Genomic DNA, 23294 nt, shown 5'->3' with positions numbered 1-23294 from the left:
CTCCACATTCTCCCCAGGATCTTTTGTTTCTTGACTTTTTAAAGGTTACCATTCTAACAGGCATGAGATGGTATATCATTGTGGTTTTGGATTTGCATTTCTCAAATGACCAATGATGATGAGCTTTTTTTCATGTTTGTTGGCTGCATAAATGTCTTCTTTTATAAGAAGAGCTTTTTTTCATGTTTGTCTGCTGCATAAATGAGAAGTGTCTGTTCATATCCTTCACCCACTTTTTGATGGGGTTGTTTTTTCCTTGTAAATTTGTTTTACAAGGTTTAGATTCCTTGTAGATTCTGGATATTAGCCCTTTGTCAGATGGATAGATTTCAAAAATTGTCTCCCATTCTGTATGTTGCCTGTTCGCTCTGATGACAGTTTCTGTTGCTGTGAAGAAGCTCTTTAAGTTTAATTATATCCCATTTGTCAATTTTGGCTTCTGCTGCAATTGCTTTAGGTATTTTAGTCATGAAGTCTTTGTCCATGCCTATGTCCTGAATGCTATTGCCTAGGTTTTACTCCAGCGTTTTTATGGTTTTAGGTCCTACATTTAAGTCTTTCATTCATCTTGAGTTAATTTTTGTATAAGGTATAAGGAAGGAGTCCAGTTTCAGTTTTCTACATATGACAAGCCAGTTTTCCCAGCACCATTTATTAAATAGGAATCCTTTCCTCATTGCTTTTGTCAGGTTTGTCAAGGATCAGATGACTGTAGATGTGTGGCTTTATTTCTGAGGCCTCTGTTCTGTTCCATTGGTCTATATATCTCTTTTGGTGCCAGTACCATGTTTTTTTTGGATACTGTAGCCTTGTAGTTTAGTTTGCAGTCAGGTAGCATGATGCTTCCAGCTTTGTTCTTTTTGCTTAGCATTGTTTTGGCTACAAGGGCTGTTTTCTGGTTCTACATGAAATTTACAGTTTTTTTTTTTTTTCTATTTCTGTGAAGAAAGTCAATGATAGCTTGATGGGATAGCACTGAATCTATAAATTACTTTGGGCAGTATGGCCATTTTCACTATACCGATTCTCCCTATCCATGAGCATGGAATGTTTTTCTACGTGTTTGCACCCTCTCTTATTTCCTTGAGCAGTGGTTCGTACTTCTCCTTGAAAATGTCCTTCACATCCCTTTTAAGTTGTGTCCCTAGTTATTTTATTCTCTTTGTAGCCATTGTGAATGGGACTTCACTCATGACTTGGCTATTATTGGTGTACAGGAGTACTTGTGATTTATTCACATTACTTTTGTATCCTGAGACTTTGCTCAAGTTACTTATCAGCTTAAGGAGATTTGGGCTGAGTTGATGGGGTTTTCAAAATATACAATCATGTCATCTGCAAACAGACAATTTGACTTCCTCTCTTCCTATTTGAATACCCTTGATTTCTTTCTCTTGCCTGATTGCCCTGGCCAGAACTTTCAATACTATGTTGAATAGGAGTGGTGAGAGAGAGCATCATTTCGTGAGGATTTTTAAAGGGAATGCTTCCAGCTTTTGTCCATTTAGTATAATATTGGCTGTGGGTTTGTCATAAATAGCTCTTATTAGTTTGAGATACATTCCATCAATACCTAGTTTATTGAGTTTTTAGTATGAAGGGGTGTTGAATTTTATTTAAGGCCTTTTCTACATCTATTGAGGTAATCACGTGATTTTTGTCATGAGTTCTGTTTATGTGATGAATTACATTTCTTCATCTGTGTATGTTGAACCAGCCTTGCATCCCAGGGATGAAGCTGACTTGATCGTCTTGGATAAGCTTTTTGATGTGCTGCTGGATTCAGTTTGCCAGTATTTTATTGAAGATTTTTGCATCTATGTCCATCTGGGATATTGGCTTGAATCTTTTTTATTGTGTCTCTGCCAGGTTTCAGTATCAGGGTAATGCTGGCCTCATAAAATGAGTTAAGGGGGGATTCCCTCTTTTTCTTTTGTTTAAAATCATTTCAGGAGGAATGGTACCAGCTCCCCTTTGTACCTCTGGCAGAATTCGGCTATGAATTTGTCTGATCCTGGGCTTTTTTTTTTTTTTTTAGTAGGCTATTAATTGCTGCCTGAATTTCAGAAATTGTTGTTGGTTTATTCAGAGATTTGACTTCTCCCTGGTTTAGTCTTGGGAGGGTGTATGTGTCCAGGAATTGATCAATTTCTTCTAGATTTTCTAGTTTATTTGCATAGAGTTATCTGTAGTATTCTCTGATGATAGTTTGTATTTCTGGGGGATTGGTAGTGACATTCCCTTTATCATTTTTTATTGTGTTTATTTTATTCCTCTCTCTTTTCTTCTTTATTAGTTTGGCTAGTGGTCTATATTTTGTTAATTTTTTCAAAGAACCAGCTCCTGGATTCATTTATATTTTGAAGGGTTTTTCATGTCTCTGTCTCCTTCAGTTCTGCTCTGTTATTTCTTGTCTTCTGCTAGCTTTTGAAGTTGTTTGCTCTTGCTTCTCTAGTTCTTTTAATTATGATGTCAGGGTGTTGATTTTAGCTCTTTCTCACTTTCTCCTGTGGGCATTTAGTGCTGTAAGTTTCCCTCTAAACTGCTTTATCGCTGTGTCCCAGAGATTCTGGAACATTGCATCTTTTTTGTCACTGGTTTCAAAGAACTTACTTATTTCTGCCTTAATTTCGTCATCTACCCCAGTAGTCTTTCAGGAGCAGGTTGTTCAGGTTCCATGTAGTTGTGCTGTTTTCAGTCAGTTTCTTAATCCTGAGTTCTCAATTTGATGCATTCTGGTCTCATAGACCATTAGTTATGATTTCCATTCTTTTGCATTTGCTGAGGAGTGTTTTCCTTCCAATTATGTGGTCAATTTTAGAATAAGTGTGATGTGGTGCTGAGAAGAATGTCTATTTCTTTGATTTGGGGTGGAGAGTTCTGTAGATGTCTATGAGGTCCACTTGGTCCAGAGCTGAGTTCAAGTCCTGAATATCCTTGTTAATTTTCTGTCTCATTGATCCAGTGCTAACGATGGGGTGTTAAAATCTCCCATGATTATTGTGTAGGAGTCTAAATCCCTTTGTAGGTCTCTAAGAACTTGCCTTATGAATCTGGGTGCTCCTGTATTGGGTGCATATATATTTAGGATACTTAGCTAAATGTAGATGCCCATTTAGGCATTCCTATTCCATCAAATCAAAGGAAGGCTAGAGGTCAAAAGCCGTTTTGTTACTTAATAAGAAAAAGATCGATTTTAAATCTTCTCATACTCTTTTATGAAAGGGTAGGACACACACAAGAATAACTAGAGCATAACCCCTTAATAGGAACTGACCACATGTGATACAGTAAAAAACAAAAACATATTAACAGACTTATCTTTCAAATCCATACACTATAGTTCTTTATCCTCAGGGGGTGAAGTCCGTATTTTCATTACATCTGTCCTTTCTACTTCACTGAACTAAGAAAAAACATGCAAATCTGTACTGGAGTCAATAGTAAAGTAACCTTCCCCTATGCTACAAACTAAGGACATAGGATTAATACGATTTCACCCTTAGAGCTAAAAACATGGACGGGGGGATACTATCATGTATAGAAGCAATAAAAAGGGGTTACAGTATTCAGTGTTCAGCCATGCATCATCCAAAGGAAAACAACCATTTCAAATCAGCTTAATCTGATTCCAACTTCACAAACTAACATTTGTGTTGTTATAATTTGCTTTCCTAAGTACATTTGCTTATCAAGAGCAATATATTGGTCAGTTGTGAGTATTCTGCTGCTTTTTGTATTTCATTTAAAATTACTGAATTCCCATTTTTATTTACATATCACTTTTTAAACTTATTTAAAATTAACTCCTCCCACTCCCAAATATGGATCTGCTAGATGATCTGAGGCAATCAGGCTTCTGAGTCCGCAAAACTGAGGACTAGATTCTGGTTGATAATAAATTAACCGGCAAAAGGCTATCTTCTAGGTCGTTTTTGAGCTTTTCTTGAAGGGACCTACCATCAATATGGAAAGATCTCCTATTCTGGAACTGATCAAACTGATTCAAGTATTCCAAAAAACACATTGAATTATCAGCTTCTATTGTATCACAGCTTCTACCCAAATATCATCTTCAATCCCACTAACTTCACTTTTCCAACTTCTAGTTTTACAGTGTGGTAAAGCCTTAATAAGTGAGAACAGAGGCTACAATTTCCAGATTGGTATGGCCAAAACTGTACCTCATAGGCTAGAAGAGTAGAGGTCAGAATATTATCCCTGTAATCTATATGTCTGGAAGGTATGACTATGTAGCACCAAAGATAAGAAGAATAAAAGTGTAATACAATAAAAATATAGATACAATTCTGCTTATCAACTAAAGAAGCAGAAAATGAATAACCATCCAATAGAAGATCTCCCCAGAGTGACAAATTATAACAGAAGTAGTAGCAAGAATAGACTTCCTGATTTAAATAGTAAACCATGTTGCCTTTTATAGAGTCTATGAATGAAATTGGCAAGAGTAGCTAATTAATTATAGCTGATTACTCTATCAAATCCTTGGTAGCATAAGCAAAACATTAACTTTTTATAATTATTTGGAGTCATTTTACTCCAAACGCAGTATGCTCCATCCATAGGGAATATACATTTTAAAGGCTTTTCTCCCCTAAATCTTCACTGCAATTTTAGATACTGGTATTTTGAGAATTAGAATTAAATAAGACAATTCATAATACATTACAAGACAGAACATTTTATATATCTAGAAGATTAGAAAAAATGTAAGATACGTAATTTTGTATTTTGTGCTTAGTATGTAGAAATGACAAGTCTCATCAGATGAAAACATTAAACTGAACTATACTAAAAGCAGTGGTAGTCCAGAAATATACCAACCTTCAGGATCGAGTAGTTTCTCTATGCCTAATTGATATCTGGCGATGTTGAATGCATGTTCCAGTCGTTGTGTGGCTGACTGCTGGCAAACCACACTATTCCAATCAAACAGGTCTGGCCTAAAACACATACACATACACACATACACAGAGACAAATATAAATCAATCTAGAATGTTTCATGAGATTTACTTCCATGCTTAATTTTCATTGACAACCCATGCCCATAGTCCTTCAGGCTTGAGTGCAATTCTTCATTTACCCTTCAAAACACCTCTATTTAAACAAGTCATAATTTTAATTGAACATCTTGTTGGGTGTGGTGGCTCATGCCTGTAATCCCCACAATTTGGGAGATGAAGGCAGGTGGATTCTTTCAGCCTAGAAGTTCGAGAGCAGCCTGGGCAACGTGGTAAAATCTTGTCTCTCCAAAGAGCAGAGAAACTAGCTGGGTGTTGTGTCATGTGCCTACAGTACCAGCTACTCAGGAGTCTGAGGTGGGAGGATCACCTGAGCCCAGGGAGGTTGAAGGTGCAGTGAACAATGATTGTGCCACTGCACTCTAGCATGGGCAACAGAGTGAGACCCTGTCTCAAAAAAAAAATGCTGATGTTGTATACTGCAAACACATACAACTTTTATTTGTTGATAATAAATCAATAAAGATGTGAGACAAAAGAAAATCCCGAAGAAGATAAATAATCTACACTAGCTTATCCAAGCAACAAAAATATATCTATCTCATCCAGTCTCCTGGATTTCAATACCAACCATTTACTGGTAGCGCCCAGTTTTATATCTCTAACCCAGACCTCTTCCCTAAACTCCAAATTATAGATTCCTCTGTGTACTCAGTATCTCCATTTAGTCATCACAAGCTCCAGGTTTCCTGACCTGTTTCCGATATTTATCCTCATCACACTCCCCCAAATCTACCTACTTTTCTTGCTGTTCTTCCTTCCTCAGTAATGAACAACATATTTAAAATTGCAGTTACTCAGATGAAAACCCTTGGAGTCATCCTTAATGACTATTTTACTCTCACACAACATTTAATTCAAAATGTATTCAGAATTTGACTGCTTCTGACTCTCCTCACTGCCATCACTCTAGTCTAAAATCCATTTTATCTTGCATGAATTATCACAATAGCCTTATAACTGTTCCCCCTTCTCTCACTCTTGCCTATGTTACTCAGTACTCAGCAGAGTTGCCAGAGTGATCTGTTAACATGTTTCATCATATCTGTCTTCTCAAATCTCTGCTTTAGGGGAAGTACAAGTTATATATTTTATGTGGTCTACAAAGTCCAACAGGGTCCAAGTCCTGATTAACCCTCTGATTTTATTTCTTGCCTCTTTCCTCATATTCCAGAAACAGGATCCATAGTTTCCTGCACTTTAACTTGTCGGAATTTGCTTTTCCAAGACATCAACATTACTTACTCCATTACTTCCATTGGGTCTTTACTCGAAAATCACATCACTGATAAATGTTTCCCTGCCCAATCCCTATCTATAATTGCATGCTGGCCAGGTGCCTTGGCTCACACCTGTAAACCAAGCACTTTGAAAGGCTGAGGCTAAATGATTTGGTTGAGGCCAGGAGTTAGAGACCAGCCTGAACCACATAGTGAGACCTGGTTTCTACAATATTTTTTTTTTTTTTAAATTAGCCAAGTGTGCTGGCATGCCTCTGTGGTCCCAGCTACTCAGGAGGCTGAGGCTGGGTAATCACTTGAGCCTCGGAGGCTATAGTGAGGCATGATTGCACCACTGCACTGCAGCCTGGGTGACAGAGCAAGATCCAGTCTCCTAATAAAAATGTAAATGAAAAAGAAAATTGCATGCCTCAAATTAAACTCATATATACTTAGTTTCTCCTTAACTGCTTCATACTATTCTCATTAACAATTACTAGTATTTAACATATTATATAATTTAATTAAACTTATCTCTCTATCTTTCTCTTCCACTAGAATGTAGAATCTTTCATTGCCTGTTTTGTTCACTGCTGGAAACCCAGCCTGACACATAATAGAGGATCAACAAGTATTTATCAACTACATGAGAGAATGTATGAGCACATACAATATACATACCACATTACTTGATAATAGAGAAAACTCAAAGGAGTGTAAGAGGCAGTTCTTGTCTTATAAGGATTTTAAATTTAATGAGGAAGAAAAATAAAGAAGCCATAATGAATTAATTAAACTCTAAATGTGAAAAAGCACAGACAATAAGAGAAAATGTTTTGTAAAATCTGAAGAGGTCAAGAAAGCTTTCTGAGGCTGAAAGGAGGATTAACTAGAACTTTGGGCTTACATTAAAAAAAAGTATTGATAATAGAATTCTAAGTTATGTGAGTATTAGAGAACTAAAGTTCTTAGGGAAGAAAAAAGCAAAACATGCTCAGATAAATCAAGCCCTCACAGGCCTGGCTCCATTGGAAGATTCTAAGTAACAACTGGTAGAAAGCAGATTTAAGAGACAGAAACTGGCTGAGTTAGCATAATGCCTTGGCTGTTAACAAATTAGAATTTATTCCAACAGCAGTGGAAATCATTAGTAAACTGTTTCTTCACCTTTTCTGAATCACAGACACCTTTGAGAATCTGATAAGAGCTATGAAACATCTACTCCTACGAGTAACTATCCATATCCATATCTGTAAACAGAATTTACATGCAACTTTAGGATGTTTGAATCTGTCAGTGGACTCCTGTTTAAGAGCTCATGCTATGCAAAGGGGAAAAGAAAAAGACATTACAAAGGTAGGTTAGCTGTTATTTTCTAAAACCATAATTCAAAATTGGCTGGGCACGGTGGCTCACACCTGTAATCACAACACTTTGGGAGGCCAAGGCAGGTGGATCACTTGAGGTCAGGAGTTTGAGATCAGCCTTAGCAATACAGTAAAACCCTGTCTCTACTAAAAATATGAAAATTAGCCGGGCATGGTGGTGTGTGCCTGTAGTCCCAGCTACTCAGGAGGCTGAGTGACGAGAATCGCTTGAACTCAGGAAACGGAGGTTGCAGTGAGCTGAGATTGGGCTACTGCACTCCAGCCTGGGCATCGCAGCAAGACTTCATCTAAAATATATATATATATATATATATATATATATACACACACACACACACATATATATTTGTGCATGCATGTGCACACATATACACACACACAGATTTATTTATCATTTGTTTCTCATTTCCTTTTAATTGCTTCTACCTTGGTTAATGCACCAGAATTTTGTACAATTATTAGGAAATCAAATCCCTCCATATACTCCAAAATACCCCAAACAGCTAACAAGCTTATGGAAGCTAGCACATTCATACATCGGAAAATGCCTTTAGTTATGTAAATATAAAAAATAAAAAAAAATCTAGACTATTTAGGTGACTTTTAAGTTCTCTATGCAGCCTCTGCTTTATCTTCATTTTTTGTGTAAACAACGGGAGTAGAAAAGAGAATATAAGTGAGAATGTATGAAAAACTAGTTTTCTCATCTACAGCATAGTATACAAGGTTAGAATGAGTATGATGAGAAAAAAGAGAATTGCTTACGCATTCTAGCTGTTTTCCCTTGTCTTACTTCCCCTTTTCCTTGGCCATTCACTAATCACCTGAGTGTGGGGATATCTTATCCAAGTCATACAATTATTTGAGCTTTGGCATTCTCACTGAAAAAAGGATTGCACGGAGTGGCCCTTGAGGTAATGTCTAGACTTAAAAATGAATTCGTAATTGATAATTTTATACCATTAAAGTTAATTAACATTTTAAATATCTATGATTTTCAAATGCATAAACATCCTTAACTAACCAACTATGAAGGAAATTCACACCGCATTTTATGTTAACCTGGACCATAATTTATGCAACCAAGAAAAATAAGACTTTTAGTAAAATCAACACCATGATTAGGATAGTATAAATTTAAATCCTGGCTCTACCACATATTAACCAAATAGTTTCAGGTAAGTCACATAACCTCTCTACAACTCAGTTTATCAATTTGTGAGATGGGTAAAATGATAGCATCTCTGTCATGAGAACCTGATGAAATATTTTACTTAGCACAGTGTCTACAAAATCATAATTGTTTAAAAACATTCATTTCTTTTTTTTTTTTTTTGAGACGGAGTTTCGCTCTTGTTACCCAGACTGGAGCGCAATGGCGCGATCTCGGCTCACCGCAACCTCCGCCTCCTGAGTTCAGGCAATTCTCCTGCCTCAGCCTCCTGAGTAGCTGGGATTACAGGCACGCGCCACCATGCCCAGCTAATTTTTTTTTGTATTTTTAGTAGAGACGGGGTTTCACCATGTTGACCAGGATGGTCTCGATCTCTTGACCTCGTGATCCGCCCGCCTCGGCCTCCCGAAGTGCTGGGATTACAGGCAAAAACATTCATTTCTATTACTTGGCTGTAAAGCTAATTATATTTGTATAACAACAGTGATGTATTTTCAATTCACGGACTCAAGCCAAGAATACCTATCTTTATAGAACAGATATAAATGTTACAAATAATACTAATGCAAAAATAATATAATTCAAAATGGGAGGTGGAGAAGAGGAGAGAGTAAAGATGTGTGATGATTTCCTCATTTTTCATATTGGTCAACAGTTCCTTTCTAAACTTAATAAGAAAAATTTTTAAAAAGGTATACTCATATCATTTAATGTAATAAAAGCAAAAATTACAAGAATAAAATGATTGTAAGTAATAAAATTAGGAAATATCTGGGGATGAAAGGTAATATGGTTGGCCTTCTTATTATGGAGTAAATATCTATACTGACAGAAATTGTCAAGAAGTAGAAACATATCATACATATTATTATGATAACGACCAGGAACAAAAGTTCAAGTGGCTGATAGTGACTGCATCTAAGAACTGAAATGTGGTAAGTAGGGTTGGGGTCATGAAGATACATTGTGTGTTTTTTTCCCCTTTGATCCTGGCTCTACTGTCCATTTTCTTTTAACTTGATTCGGTAATACACTAAAATAAGGATTTAAGAAGATAAATTTAATTGCAATTTTATAGTTACTGTAACTTTATCTGCTCATTTTACACATGTTTCTATTCAATTATCATTGGGTTTTAACACAAAAAGTAGAAATCTGGCTTCCTTTGAAGGGTATCATAGTGGATTTTGCGTTTTATCACACAATCTTTAACTTCCATGACCCTTAGTCAGTCCTTAGGCTCTATATTAACCACATGCCTTTGTTCTATACAGCTTAGTCATGCAATCATTGAAATCAGGGTACTTCTTGACATTCCTAAGTGTACCAATGACAATCACATTGGAACAGAAATTTCAACCATTTTTTTTCTTTTGATAAACAATATGAACATCTGTCAAATACAAAAAGGGGGAGATGATTCATCAAAGAGCATTAAACTGAAGAACCTCTTGAAAAGTAACCATGTAATGCATCAAGAGAGTTGCTGATGATTTATCCGATATGACAGGAAAGAATATATAAATGAGGATATTTTGGCAGAGAAAGAGTGGGTCACGGACAGATAAAGAAGGGCAATCTGGGTATGTTTACTGTATTACCTACAAATGTCTTCAGAAATCATGAAATAGAATATTAACAAATACAGAGTATGAACATGCTTGCAGGATTGAAGTCTTCCACTTGAAGGGAAAATGTTAGAGAGCCAACAAGGACCACATAACCTGATCCATGATATTTTTGTTCATCTGCAGATGTGTACATGAAGAGCAAATTCAATATTTTCAGGCCCTTAGTGTGAAGCATGTGGCTGCATAACTGAGTGCTGACTTAAAACACAGACTGAATGCCTCTATCTCTTCTTATCTAACTGTATGGAAGCTGTGGAACATTTTTCTGTCATCCAAAAAATAATGTAACATCGCTTTAACATGACGTTCGAATGCATGTCCCTCTTTTCTAAAATTGGGTTGCTGAGTAATTCACCTGGAAACCCAGTCTGGATGGGGTTAATTAAATCCAGCTGGAGCAAGACACCTGGCAAAGATGCTTATTTGAAGTGTGTTTGCTATTGGATTGAGCTTTGCCATAGAGAAAATTCATATTCTGAGTTTTCTAGAAGCAGGATTGGCATAGAAAAATGGTAGAGTCATCAAAAAAAATCAAAGTGAGAAAACATAACTTGCACTGAAAATTAGGAAAGATGCAATCAAGTGGTATTTTAAATACAGTTAAGTAGGCAATGCATTTAGTCCTAGGTTGTTTAAATGAAATAGGTAACAGGAAGACCAAAGTAGAATAACTGTAGTCTCTCTCTCTGAAATACACATACACATATATGCACATGCACACACATATACACACACACATATATAAATGGTGTAGTATATATGGCATATATATAATATATATTGTATCTGTAAGTGTGCGTGTATATATATACACACACATATATATTTCCTATATTGCTTTGCTTTTCCTTGAACTGTTAATTCATTTACTGAACTTCTTTACACAAGAGAAGCAAAAATCTTGTTTTTCATCTTAAATATAATGTTGTATGTAATATAGTCAAGGACTTTAGTTTATAATACTACAGTGAGTTCTTTTTATTTAGATCCAAAAAAAAAAAAAAAAACTCTCTCTTGCTTTATAGCAATTGATTTGCTGTTCCAGAGCAATTGTTTCTTTCGGTATTCTGAATACTGTGTCATAGAATTAACTGTGTTCCTCTCTTTGTCTTGCTTGCTAAAATGCTCAGAGCACCTTACCACCCTGAACTAGAAGAAAGTATACAGGGTGTTTTGTATCTAAGTGTGTATCTGATAAGACAGATGTTTCTTTCTCCACACTATCTGATTATGGTAATTAATTTTACAACCACTCACCTGAGATCTAGAACCATTTTTAGCTGTACAGTTTAGGCTTATACAAACACATTATTTGTATAAAAAGACCAACCCCATTCTCATCAAGGTTAGAATATAATCCGGATTTTCTGAGAGTCACAATGTCAAACATATTGATACTCTCCCTCCACCATAACCAATTTCATGCTCCACTAATGTTAATATTTCAACAACTAAATGATATGTATCACATAAACACATGAAAATATTCTTAATTAGTTCATGCCAAAGGAACGTTAGATCAAATGGTCAACGTACATAACATGTTGTAAAGTAGGACATGATCTGGAACCAAACTGGGGAAAAACATATTATCAGAGTCTAAATCAATACTTTTAAAAGTTGTTTAATGTCCCAGTAGTCTCCTTACCTATGACTATGGATGAGAGCATTCAAAGCCAGGCCATCAGACCAGCTGGTGGTGAAGTTGATTACATTAACCTGTGGATAATTACGAGTTGATTGTCGGACCCAGCTCAGGAGAATCTTTTCACTGTTGGTTTGCTGCAATCCAGCCATGATATTTTTCATTACATTTTTGACCTACATGTGGAAACAAATTTTGATAAGAAAATGCATTCCCTGAGCAAGAACCATGCAAACTTAAATATGAACATCCTTGATCTTCAGTGATTAAATAATAGGAATTTTGGCATCAATTAATAAGAAGACATAATAGATTCTACCAGAATTAAGTCTATTCTAAAAGGCAAGGAGTCTATTTTGATTCATTAGTGCCTATACCATACCATTTACTGAATATGTTCATTATTACTCCTGAATTCTGCCATATTATACTGAACATTTACTGTTTATAGAATTGCTCACCTTCTATCATTCAATGAACAGGCTAGAGAAGACAGTGTATAAAACATTAGACTTGGCCGGGCATGGTGGCTCACACCTGTAATCCCAGCTACTCAGGAGGCAGAGGCAGGAGAATCGCTTGAACCCAGGAGGCAGAAGTTGCAGTGAGCCACGATCAGGCCACTGCCCTGCACTGCCTGGGTGACAGAGCAACAGTCCATCTCAAAAAACAAAATTAGACTTATTGTTAAACAAGAACTTAAGATATAATCAGTGATTTTTGGATAGGAGGAATAGTATAGTAGATAAGAGAATAGTTTTTTGAAAGTGTATGTTCAAATTTTGCCTTTTCTATTAACTAATTGTGATAATTGGGCAAGTTGCTTAACCTTTTCTAGACCTCATTTCTTTGTACCTTATATTCAGATCAAAGTACGAAACATGGTCAGATAAAACCCCTAGTTTCATGCCATCATTTAATACAAGTTATGTTTACTGGCTGAACTGAAGAAGAGACAGAAATGTTTGCCTATCTAAAATAAAGAAAAAAGCAATAAAATAAAGAAAAGGAATACTTATCCCTAAGAGCTGTAAATGTGTAGGCTTGGTTCTACTTTCTTTAACTGGTTTCCATGTATTTGATTCCCTCATACACTTCATCCATGTGCAGATGCTATTCAACAGATTATAAAGTTTTGTTCTTCTGAGTCATCTGATGCAGAAATCCATTCTAAGCATTTTTTTCTAAGTTTCATGAATTCAGTGATACCTCATTATAGAAAAAAAACTATGTATTTTATTAAATAATTATTTATTATTTATTAAAGATGACTTTTTAAATATAAGCCCTTTATGAGATGTTTGAAGAAAACATATATGTAAATGTGAGTAGTCTGTACCACTAAGCACTTTCCTTCTGGGAAGGTTAAAGTTCATATACTATCAACGTTTGATCAGATGATGAATATTTATTGTGCATTTTGACAATTTTACTTCTTCATCCATATAGAAGTTAACAAATGCCTTTGGGTTAAATGCATATTTTAATATCTTCAATATTAGTCATTTTTTTATTAAAAAGTAAACGCAAATTTTAAAACATACTACAAAATCTTGTTTTAGCATACTTGTAAAAGATTTGAGATGATGCTTTGTAAACACAGTAATGATCTGGAGATAAGAAAAATCTTTTCATGTATTTGTCACAATCCCTTGATAACTAAGTCTATTACTTAGGAGTGGATTATCCAGTTTTCTTAATTCCTTCTTAACCTACTTATGTTGTCAGTTACTCAGTGAATAAACAGGTCAAATAATTACATCATTTTTCTCATATTCTAAAATTATAAATTGTTCAACCTTTATGTACAGTGATGGCAGAAGGTGTACTTTGTATTCTGTGCTGAATTAGGGTTGAAATCAGCAGATAGCGGCTTAATGGTGGTAATGGATTTGCACTGATCAAGCAGTCTTCCAATGATGAATGTGATTCATTTGTGAAATGCTTGGCCAGTCTGCCCTCTGTGTGCATAATGTTAATGGACAACAAAGTATTCAGTCCAAAACACCTTTAGCATCACTGTGTCACTAATTTCTGTCTCAGTTTCTTTGTTATTGCTTCTACTTAGGTGCAAATGTTGCTCAGAAAAAAAAAAATAATAAAGGGCAATGTATGATAATGTCTCCTTTTCCTTACATAAAAGACAGTTATCAAAAAAATAATGGAGCTTATCCCAAATGTGAGCCTGTACACAGAAAACTGACCCGCCTTCGGGTCTTATTGTCCCTAAAAGAGGCTCAATGTAAACAGATGTATTTGCGTGTGTATGCACATACAACTATAAATCCATTTTTAAAAGGAAAAAAGTTGAAATGTCTTAAAGCGGTGATTTTTAAAAATGACTAGGAATTAACTGGACAAAGAAGGTATGATGGACATGGAGAAGCACCACCAAGATTCACCTTCAAGGAAGGGCTTGTTGCTCCAGCTGTGGCCAGGCAGCTTCTAGTTGTTCGTTCTCTCAGGTACCACCTGAGTTGCAGAGTCCTGTCAGGCAATGTCACATCCTTTACAGGGCAACCCACATCTACTGACTGATGAAGGGGTGTAGTATAAACACCCAGCCATCTTAACGCCACTTGAGACAACTCTGAAGGGTCATCCTAGCTCCAAGTTGTCCACAGGGCTGATTAAGGGTGTTACAGGGTTTACAGCACAGCTCTAGTCTTTCCTCTTCCCACTCCTGTCACCTCTGCCCTTCTACAGGTGTTAGTCTGGAGGGTATGGCTTAATAAACATGCTGCCTACAAAACAACTCCAAAGTCTGCTTCCCAGAACCCAGACTGTGATTAAAGAAGTTGCAGCAGAGGAACAGAAGTGAAGAAGGATAGGAATAATCTTCTTGTATGGTCAGGATCGTCTGTGTGAAGCTCTGCAGAAGAGCAAAGAAAGTACTGTCTTGCACAGAAGTGACTTGGTAGGAAGGAATTTTACAGGGATGGGTTTCAGCAGGGCAAACATCATCATTCTCCTGTAATTGCAAATTGTATAAATAATATAAAATTCTAAAGTGAATTAACACAGCCAATAAGCGCATCCCTTGAATTGTCCAGTAAAAGTGTGAACCTGACTCCTGATAGCTCACCACTGTGAGCAAGATTCGTTTTTATAAGCGGATGGTTGCCAGAGCCAAGTTAGCATTCTGAAAAGAATGGATTGCACTTAAAAAGCAAGGAGGAAAAAGATGTAAAACACACTTTATATGCTCTGCAATTTTGTTCAAAGATGCCTACGCTACAAAATGTGTTATTGTTTTAGGCTAGCAATTTTATTGGAGATAAACACTGGGAAAACAGTAATAGGAAATCAGGGTTTGCATTCCTGAGTTTTCAACAAGTTCAATGAGAAGTCCTCCATGGCACTATTAATAACATAGTATGTGGCAACAGAGGAAGTGGTCAACATCTTTCCATCTCTTAATGCTGCTCTTAATCTGATAGATATGGAATGTACATTAAGTTGACCAGAATGTCCTTTAATCTTTGCTGAGATTCAAGGGCTTCTACTATTTAATAGGAAGGAAAATATGTAATGTTGGTAAAAATATATTTTGAGATTCACTGGATTATGATGAAGAACACCGAGCAAGATGATTTTTCAAAGTGTGCTTAATAGTTTTAGAACAGGGCAGTGTGATATAAGAGAGAGATGAGATAACTAGACAGAGGCTGAGAAGAATCCAGTCTTGCAGTCTCAAGGATATGGTGATTCAAGGGCATAAATGGAAAACAAGAGGCTATAAGAGAGGTCTCAAAGATTGAAAAAGCATTCCTTCTGGTATTCCTCATTGAAAAATCTCCTCCTCATGCTAGTAATAAAAAATGAACAACTGCAAGCAAGTGAAGAAGTTATCAGACAGAATAGTCTTGAAAGTTTATCTTGGACTAGTTCAGATGGAGTTGGAAAGAGTTTCAACATATTTTTTAAAAAGGTAAGATCATATGAGAAATAGTATAAACAATAAATACAATTCAAAGTGCCTTTGGAGCTCTGTGCATGCCTAAGTTCCTGTGCTGGCTTTGTCAAAACGTAATCTGTGTTACTCAAAATAGGATCCGCAAACTGGATTAACTCTAGGAACTATTCGTTACTATGCCGTAAGATAAAGGCAATAATTGAGAGTGCATCAAGAAACTTACATAGCAATTTTACATAGTACCATTTATGTCTATTGCATTTAATAAAAGAGGAAGCTTGGGTGTTGGGTGTCTTATTTTTGTAAGGCTTTGGTTTTATTGTATCTCACATACCATGGATTAGGAAAAAAAAAACTGTTCCTTCCTCAAGGTATGTTGAGAAGTACTGAGCAGCATATGAAAAGCAGTTTGGGGAGAGGTGAGGTATGCTGCTTCTGGTTTGATGTGATACCATCACAATATGGTAAGTGCTGAAAATCTGCCAACTTGGGCTCACTTAAGGCTAGTATGAGCTATTCTTTGTTGCCAGAACGTATTCATTCCCTCCCTCTTTCTCTCTCTCCTCCCCCATCCCCCTTATTGTTGTGAAACAGCATTAAGCCTGTTCAGAGAATTTGGAATGAAAATATATGGGGGCCAGTTAGGATAGCAATATGGCTGCTGAATTGAGTAGGTACACTTTGTGTCTACCTACTATCTGACTCTGAGCAAGAGCAATCTACAATTCAAGTTAAAATTCAAATTTACCAGATGAAGTCATAGTATCTGTTACAATATGGCTAGACTCAAAATATTATGCTCAGTGAAAAAAGCCAGACATGAAAGAACACATATTATATTATTTGATATAAAATGCCTAAAAAGGCAAATATGGATGGATGGAAATACATTGACAATTGTCTAGGGCCGGGGTAGGAGTGAAAAATGTCTGTAAATGGAGAAGAAATTTCTTACTAGGGAGGTGGAAAAGTGCCAAAATTAGATTGCTATGATGGCTGTATAACTCTGTAAATATCCTAAAAAATTTAATGAACAGGGAGGAAAAAAAACTATTCATCCCTCAAAATAGTTTGAGAAGTTACAACTAAACCAGACTGATGCAAATTGAATTTTATACTTAGAATGGGTACATTCATGGTATAACAGTTACATTTCAAAAAAGGTGTTTTACAAAAAAGTAATCCCTTCCAGTATAAATAGCAGTCATTTCTCAAGCAGCCTCCAAATTTTTTAAATGAGTGGAAAATTTTAAGCAATCAATAAAAGTCACATGATACTCCTCAAATAAAAGTGGTATACTATACTGAGTGCCTTCCAGATAGTCTCCCATTTAATCCTGATAAGAAAAATACACACATTTATTTTTATTCTTTTGATAGTGAAGGGGCTATGGCCCAGAACAGGGGTGGCAATATACCAAATGCCACTAAGAAGGTAACTATGGAAGTTTAAATTCAAGATCATGTTGGTGTGTGTGTGTGTGTGTGTGTGTGTATGTATGTATATAATGAGTGACTATTATGTATATGTATATAATGAGTTAATATTAGTGGATATAAGTTAATGTTGGTCTAATATTTAAACATATATGTGGATATATGTTGAGCATATTTAAAATATGTGTGTGTATATATATTAATATATATACAGGTGTGTGTGTCTGTATCTTTTCCACAAAACCTTCAATCTGTTTTGCAGAGGTCAAATAGACAATCAGAAGACCCTATGCTCAGGTGACTTAAAAATATAATTTCCAAACTAGATTATGAAGTGAGTTTGTATGTAACACATATATGGATAGAGGTACCCATATTCTACTTATCTTTTATTAGCAATAATTTATGTTGAGAATACCCAAGACTGAGAAAGCCTCACTGCTTTGATAGTAATTAAAATTTAAAAAAACCTTTTTTTTTTTTTTACAAAGCTATGTAAATTCACTTACAGAGAAGTTACAGAACCTACATTTGTGAAAAAAAAATTACTAACCTATGATCGGGACTTTGTATTTTTACCTTATATCTACTTGATGAAATAAAACTTTGAAAACCATTTCTGTAAACATACCAGAACCTATTTTATACCATGATGATTCTTAACATTTCAGGTGACATGGTTGTGTCAATTTAAAAAGCAGCACCATGGAGAAGCGTTTGTTATTGTTAGAAATACATGTTTGTTTCACAGGTCAAGGGTAAAAATAAAAGAAAAGATTAATGTTACTGAAAAGGGACCATTCATCAGGTTTCTTACCTGCCAGTGGAGGATTATATTCCAAATCAAACCAAGGGTCAGTTTATGATTTCCATCTACGATGTCAGTACTTCCAATATTCACTAAATCAACCTGTTAAACAGAAGGGGAAAGCATTTGAAGGTAGGAGACCAAATGCCTAGTTGCAATAATAATAATAAAAATGTGATGGTAATTGCATTTAGCTATTTCCAGAGACTAAGCATTACAGCTTTTCAGAAATAATCTAAAAATTAAACAAAATGCATTTGCAAAGCCACTTTCCATAACAAGCACCCCAAATATATTTACTTTCATCTCATGAATAGAATACTGCAGATTAAAGAGGCCAATTGGAGTATCTCCAAATAAAATGTATTAACAGTGATAATTCATAAAGGATGTCTAAAATTAAGATATGCTTTCTAGTATAGATTAAAACTAAAAAAAAAAAAAAAAAAAAAAAATCACCAGTACTTCTGTCTAGCTCTGAGGAGTGTCATTATAATTAAGGCTGATTGCATTTTAGTAAAATGCCTCTGCTTTAGAATGAATGTTAGGTCTCTAATAAACAATAGAGCAAATTGCCACCTCTCTTATCTCTGTTTAGGACTGTGTTTAGAAAGAAAATCTGGCAGTGTTTTATTTGCCTTAATCCAGGCAAATCTCTGTCTCTCCTGTCCTTTCACACTCCTAACATGTTTAGGTGGAGTAAGGTTAAACACAAGCATCAGATAAAAAAGCATGTGAAAAGAGGTTCAATATTGTTAGTCAGTAGAAGAATGCATATTGTAACCACAATAATATATCACTGCACATTTATCCTAATGGTCAAAATAAAAAACTAGTGCCATAAAATGCTGGTGAGGATGTGGAGAAACTGGATTACTCAACCCTTGCTAGTGGAAATGCGAATGATACAGCCAATTTGGAAAACAGTCTGGCATTTCTCACAAAACTGAACATGCAATCTAGAAATCAGGCTCTTGGACATTTATGTCAAGGAAATGAAAACATATGTGTACACAAAATCCTGCACATAAGTGTTCATACTACCTTTATTTGTAATAGCCCAAACCTGGGAACCCAGATGCCCTCAAGGGTAGATAGTTAAACAAACCATGGTACAGCCACACCATAGAATAATACTCATCAATGAAAAGGAACAAACTATTGATACATGCAGCAAACTGGATGAATTTCATGGGAATCATGCTAAGTGGGGAAATAACTATTCTCAAAGAATATAGCATACTATATGATTCTGTATCTACATCAGTCTCGAAAAGACAAAGTTACAGAAATAGAGAACAGAGTGGCAGTTGCCAGAGGTCAGGAATGGGGGTAAGATGTGGGTTAGCTGAATGTTCTTCTAAAAGGGCAATATGAGGGATCCTTGTAATGATGGAACTGTTCTGCATATTGACTCTGACGGTGGATTTACAAACCTACACATGTGATAATGTTGCATAGAACTAAATATACACATATGCATGCACACATGCACACAGACACATGAATATAAAGCTGGGGAAATCTGAATAATATTGGTGGGTTTTATGAATGTTGACATCTTGGTCATGATATCATACTCTAGTTTTACAAGATGTTACTATGATCTTGTAAAGATGTTACAAGATCATACTGTAGTTTACTTTGATGTTACTACTACATCGAAGGGGAGATTAATCAATCCATAAGAAGAAAGCATCATCATCTGCATTTCATCCTGGGATTTCTCATATGGCAGTAGAGGAAAGAAATACCTCCATGAGGAAAAGCTACTATAAATTTATCAATTGATTCATTGATTCACTAACTCAAAAAATACTTTTTGGCTATATGCCAGGAGATGATGTAGTAAGAGCATGTAAAAGGAAAAACCTTTTGCTTTCATGAAACTTAATTCTAGTGACAGTAATAATCAGATAATATACCACTGAAGATTCAAGCAGTTAAACAGAGAATATGCATTTTTTTTAAGAAACCGACTCACACTGTGGGAAGCACTGCTGGTAGATACATTTTGGCTTGACATACACCTGACTCTGGGGAGACTTAGATCAAGTACTAGGCACTTCAATTCCAGCAACCCCTATGCATGGTCATAAGACTTGTCACTGTGTAAGCAGGAAGATGGTTCCTCCATTTCCTTATCCTCATACAACATCTCATAAGGTCCAATTTCCACTATATTCAGGTACTGGGTTCGGACCTGATAAAGGAAAGTAAGGTACCACCTCTAATGTTAACAAGTTGACAAGAGGAGCTCACGTAATAAAGTATCCACCATTAGACATGCTCTAGCAATTCTACCCCTACGTTTACAACCAAAATAATTCAAAGCAGTGACTCATATTTATAGACCAATGATCATAGTAGCATTATTCATAATAGCAAAAATGTGAAAACAACCAAATATCTATCTACAGATAAATGGATAAACAAAATGTGATAAGTACATACAGCAGAGTATTTTCAGCCTTAAAAAGGAATGAAATTCTGATGCAAACTACAACATAAATGAACCTTGGAAACATATGCTAAGTGAAATAAGCAAGACATAAAATGACAAATATTTTATGCTTCTACTTATGTGAGGCACCTAGAATAGTAAAATTCATAGAGAAAAAAATACAAGTTATTAAAGACTAGGGGAGAGGAAAATGCGGAGTTATCGCTTAATGACTACTTGGGATGATGAAAACATTCTAGAGATAGATAGCAGTAATGCTTACCCAACAATGGGAATATACTTAAAGCCACTGAATTACACACTAAAAATTAGAAAAAATGATACCTCAAACACTATTTAGGGCAATGTACCTGAACAGACATTTCTCTAAAGAAGACACACCAATGTCCAGCACATGAATGAAATAATGTTGAACATCATTGATCATCAGAGAAATGCAAGTTAAAACTACAATGAAATATTACGTCACACTTTTAGAATGGCTGTCATCAAAAATACAAAAGATTAGTTATGGTGAACATGTGGAGAAAAAGGAATCTTTGCACACTGTTGGTGGAAATGTCAATTATTGTAGCCATTATGAAAAACAGTATGGAGGTTTCTCAAAAAAATTACAAATAAAACTACCATATGATTCAGGAATTCCACTGCTGGGTATATACTCCAAAAAAATGAAATCAAAATGTCAAAGAGATAACTGCACTCCAATGTACACTGCAGTACTACTCACAACAGCCAATATAGGGAATCAACTTAAGTGTCCATCAGTAAATAAAGAAAATGCAGGTGCACACTATACACATACGCGCGCGTGCGCACACACACACACAGTGGGAATACTATTCAGCCTTAAAAAGCAGAGAATCCTGTCATTTGCAACAACATGAATGAATCTGGAGAACATTATGTCAAGTGCCATAAGTCAGGAACAGAAAGACAAACATTAAATCATGTCACTTGTATATGAAATTTTAAAATGTTGAACTCATAGAATTGAGAGTAAAACAATGGTTAGCAAGGGCTAGAGCATTGGAGGAGGAGGGTTGGGGAGATGTTGGGCAAATGACACAAAATTTCATGTTGATACAAGGAATATATTTAAGAGATTTATTGTACAACATGTTGACTTTGGCTAATAACAGTATTGTATTTTGAAAACTGCTAAGAGAATATGTTTCAAGTGTCCTCGCCCCAAAATGATAAACCTATAATGTATACATTCATTAGTTTGATTGAAGCATTCCACAATGTCTAGATATTTTAGAAAATGTTGTACATCATATATACGATTTTTTGCCAATTAAAAATAAAATAAAAATGTTATATGGTAAGTTTTACGTTATTTGTATTTTACCACAATAAAAAATAAAAAGTCATTGGAAAACACATGCACACAAAGCAGCCATAGATAATACCGCAATGAATGTTCATGGCTTTGTTCAAATAAAGTGTATCTATATCTACAGGAAAAACAATCAAGTAGGCAACTGTGTAACATAGAAGCCCAAGGGATAAGAAAAAGGAAGTAACAGTGTGACAAGGTAAGCAAAGGACTTAAGATATATTCATGCATTTGCTATTAAATCTGTAAAGAAAAAATAGATTGGAATGAAGAAAAGTATCAGGTGGAAAAAGCATGTCAGAAAGACTTCAGATGACTATGGGGTAATTGACTGGGAATTGGAAGTATTGTATTCAGGGACAATATGGCAGACAGCTACTGTTTTTAACTTTTTTATTAGGTTCAGGGGTACATGTGCAGGTCTGTTATATAAACTGTGTTTCATGGTTAATTACCAGTTAATTACCCCGTAGTCATCTGAACTCTTTCTGACCTGCTTTCTCCACCTGACACTTTTCATTTCAATCTATTTTTTTTTTTGCAGTTTTAATCAATACCAAATACACGAATATGTGTCTTGTACTCACCTTGTGTACACATTATTTCATCACCTAGGTAATAAACATAGTAACTGATAGGTAGTTTTTCTGATCCTCTCACTTCTCTCACCTTTTACTCTCAAGTAGGCCCCAGTGTCTGTTGTTCTCTCATTTGTATCCATGTGTTGTTGTTATTAACTCCCACTTATAAGTGAGAACATGTGGTATTTGGTTTTCTGTTCCTGCATTAGTTTGCTAAGGATAAAGGCTCCAGCTGCATCCATGTTGCTGCACAGGACGCAATCTCATTCTTTTTTATGGCTGGGTAGTATTCCATGGTATATATGTACCATATTTTCTTTATTCAGTTTGTCACTGATGGACATTTAAGTTGATTGCATGCTTTTGCTATTAAGAATAGTGCTGCAATGAACATTTATGTGCATGTGTCTTTATGGCAAAACAATTTACTTTCCTTTAGGTATATACACCAAATAATGGGGTTGCTGGGTTGAATGGTATTTCTGTTTTAAGTTCTTTGAGGAATCACTACACTGCTTTCCATAATGGGTGAATTAATTTACATTCCTACCAGCAGTGCATAAGTGTTCCTTTTCTTTGTAATCTCTCCAGCATCTGTTATATATTCACTTTTTAATAAAAGCCATTCTGACTGGTGTGAGACG

General features: G+C 35.5%; 1 protein-coding gene across 11 annotated transcripts in view; it reads right to left on the bottom strand.

Moving 5' to 3' along the window:
- The window catches only part of DMD (dystrophin), a 2277745-nt gene that overhangs the window by 1712268 nt on the left and 542183 nt on the right, over positions 1-23294 (bottom strand). For all 11 annotated transcript variants that reach the window (XM_064364425.1, XM_064364424.1, XM_064364427.1 and 8 more), the window contains exons 5-7: positions 18273-18365; positions 12106-12278; positions 4846-4964 (exon numbers count right to left, since the gene is read on the bottom strand). In XM_064364425.1, coding sequence (XP_064220495.1) covers positions 4846-4964; positions 12106-12278; positions 18273-18365 — 385 coding nt within the window. The remainder of the gene's footprint in view (positions 1-4845; positions 4965-12105; positions 12279-18272; positions 18366-23294) is intronic.

Source organism: Aotus nancymaae, unplaced genomic scaffold (assembly GCF_030222135.1).
Source record: "Aotus nancymaae isolate 86718 unplaced genomic scaffold, 86718_ANA_hifiasm-v0.15.2.pri h1tg000058l, whole genome shotgun sequence".
Taxonomy (NCBI): Eukaryota; Metazoa; Chordata; class Mammalia; order Primates; family Aotidae; genus Aotus; species Aotus nancymaae.
This window is presented reverse-complemented; position numbering and strand designations above follow the sequence as displayed.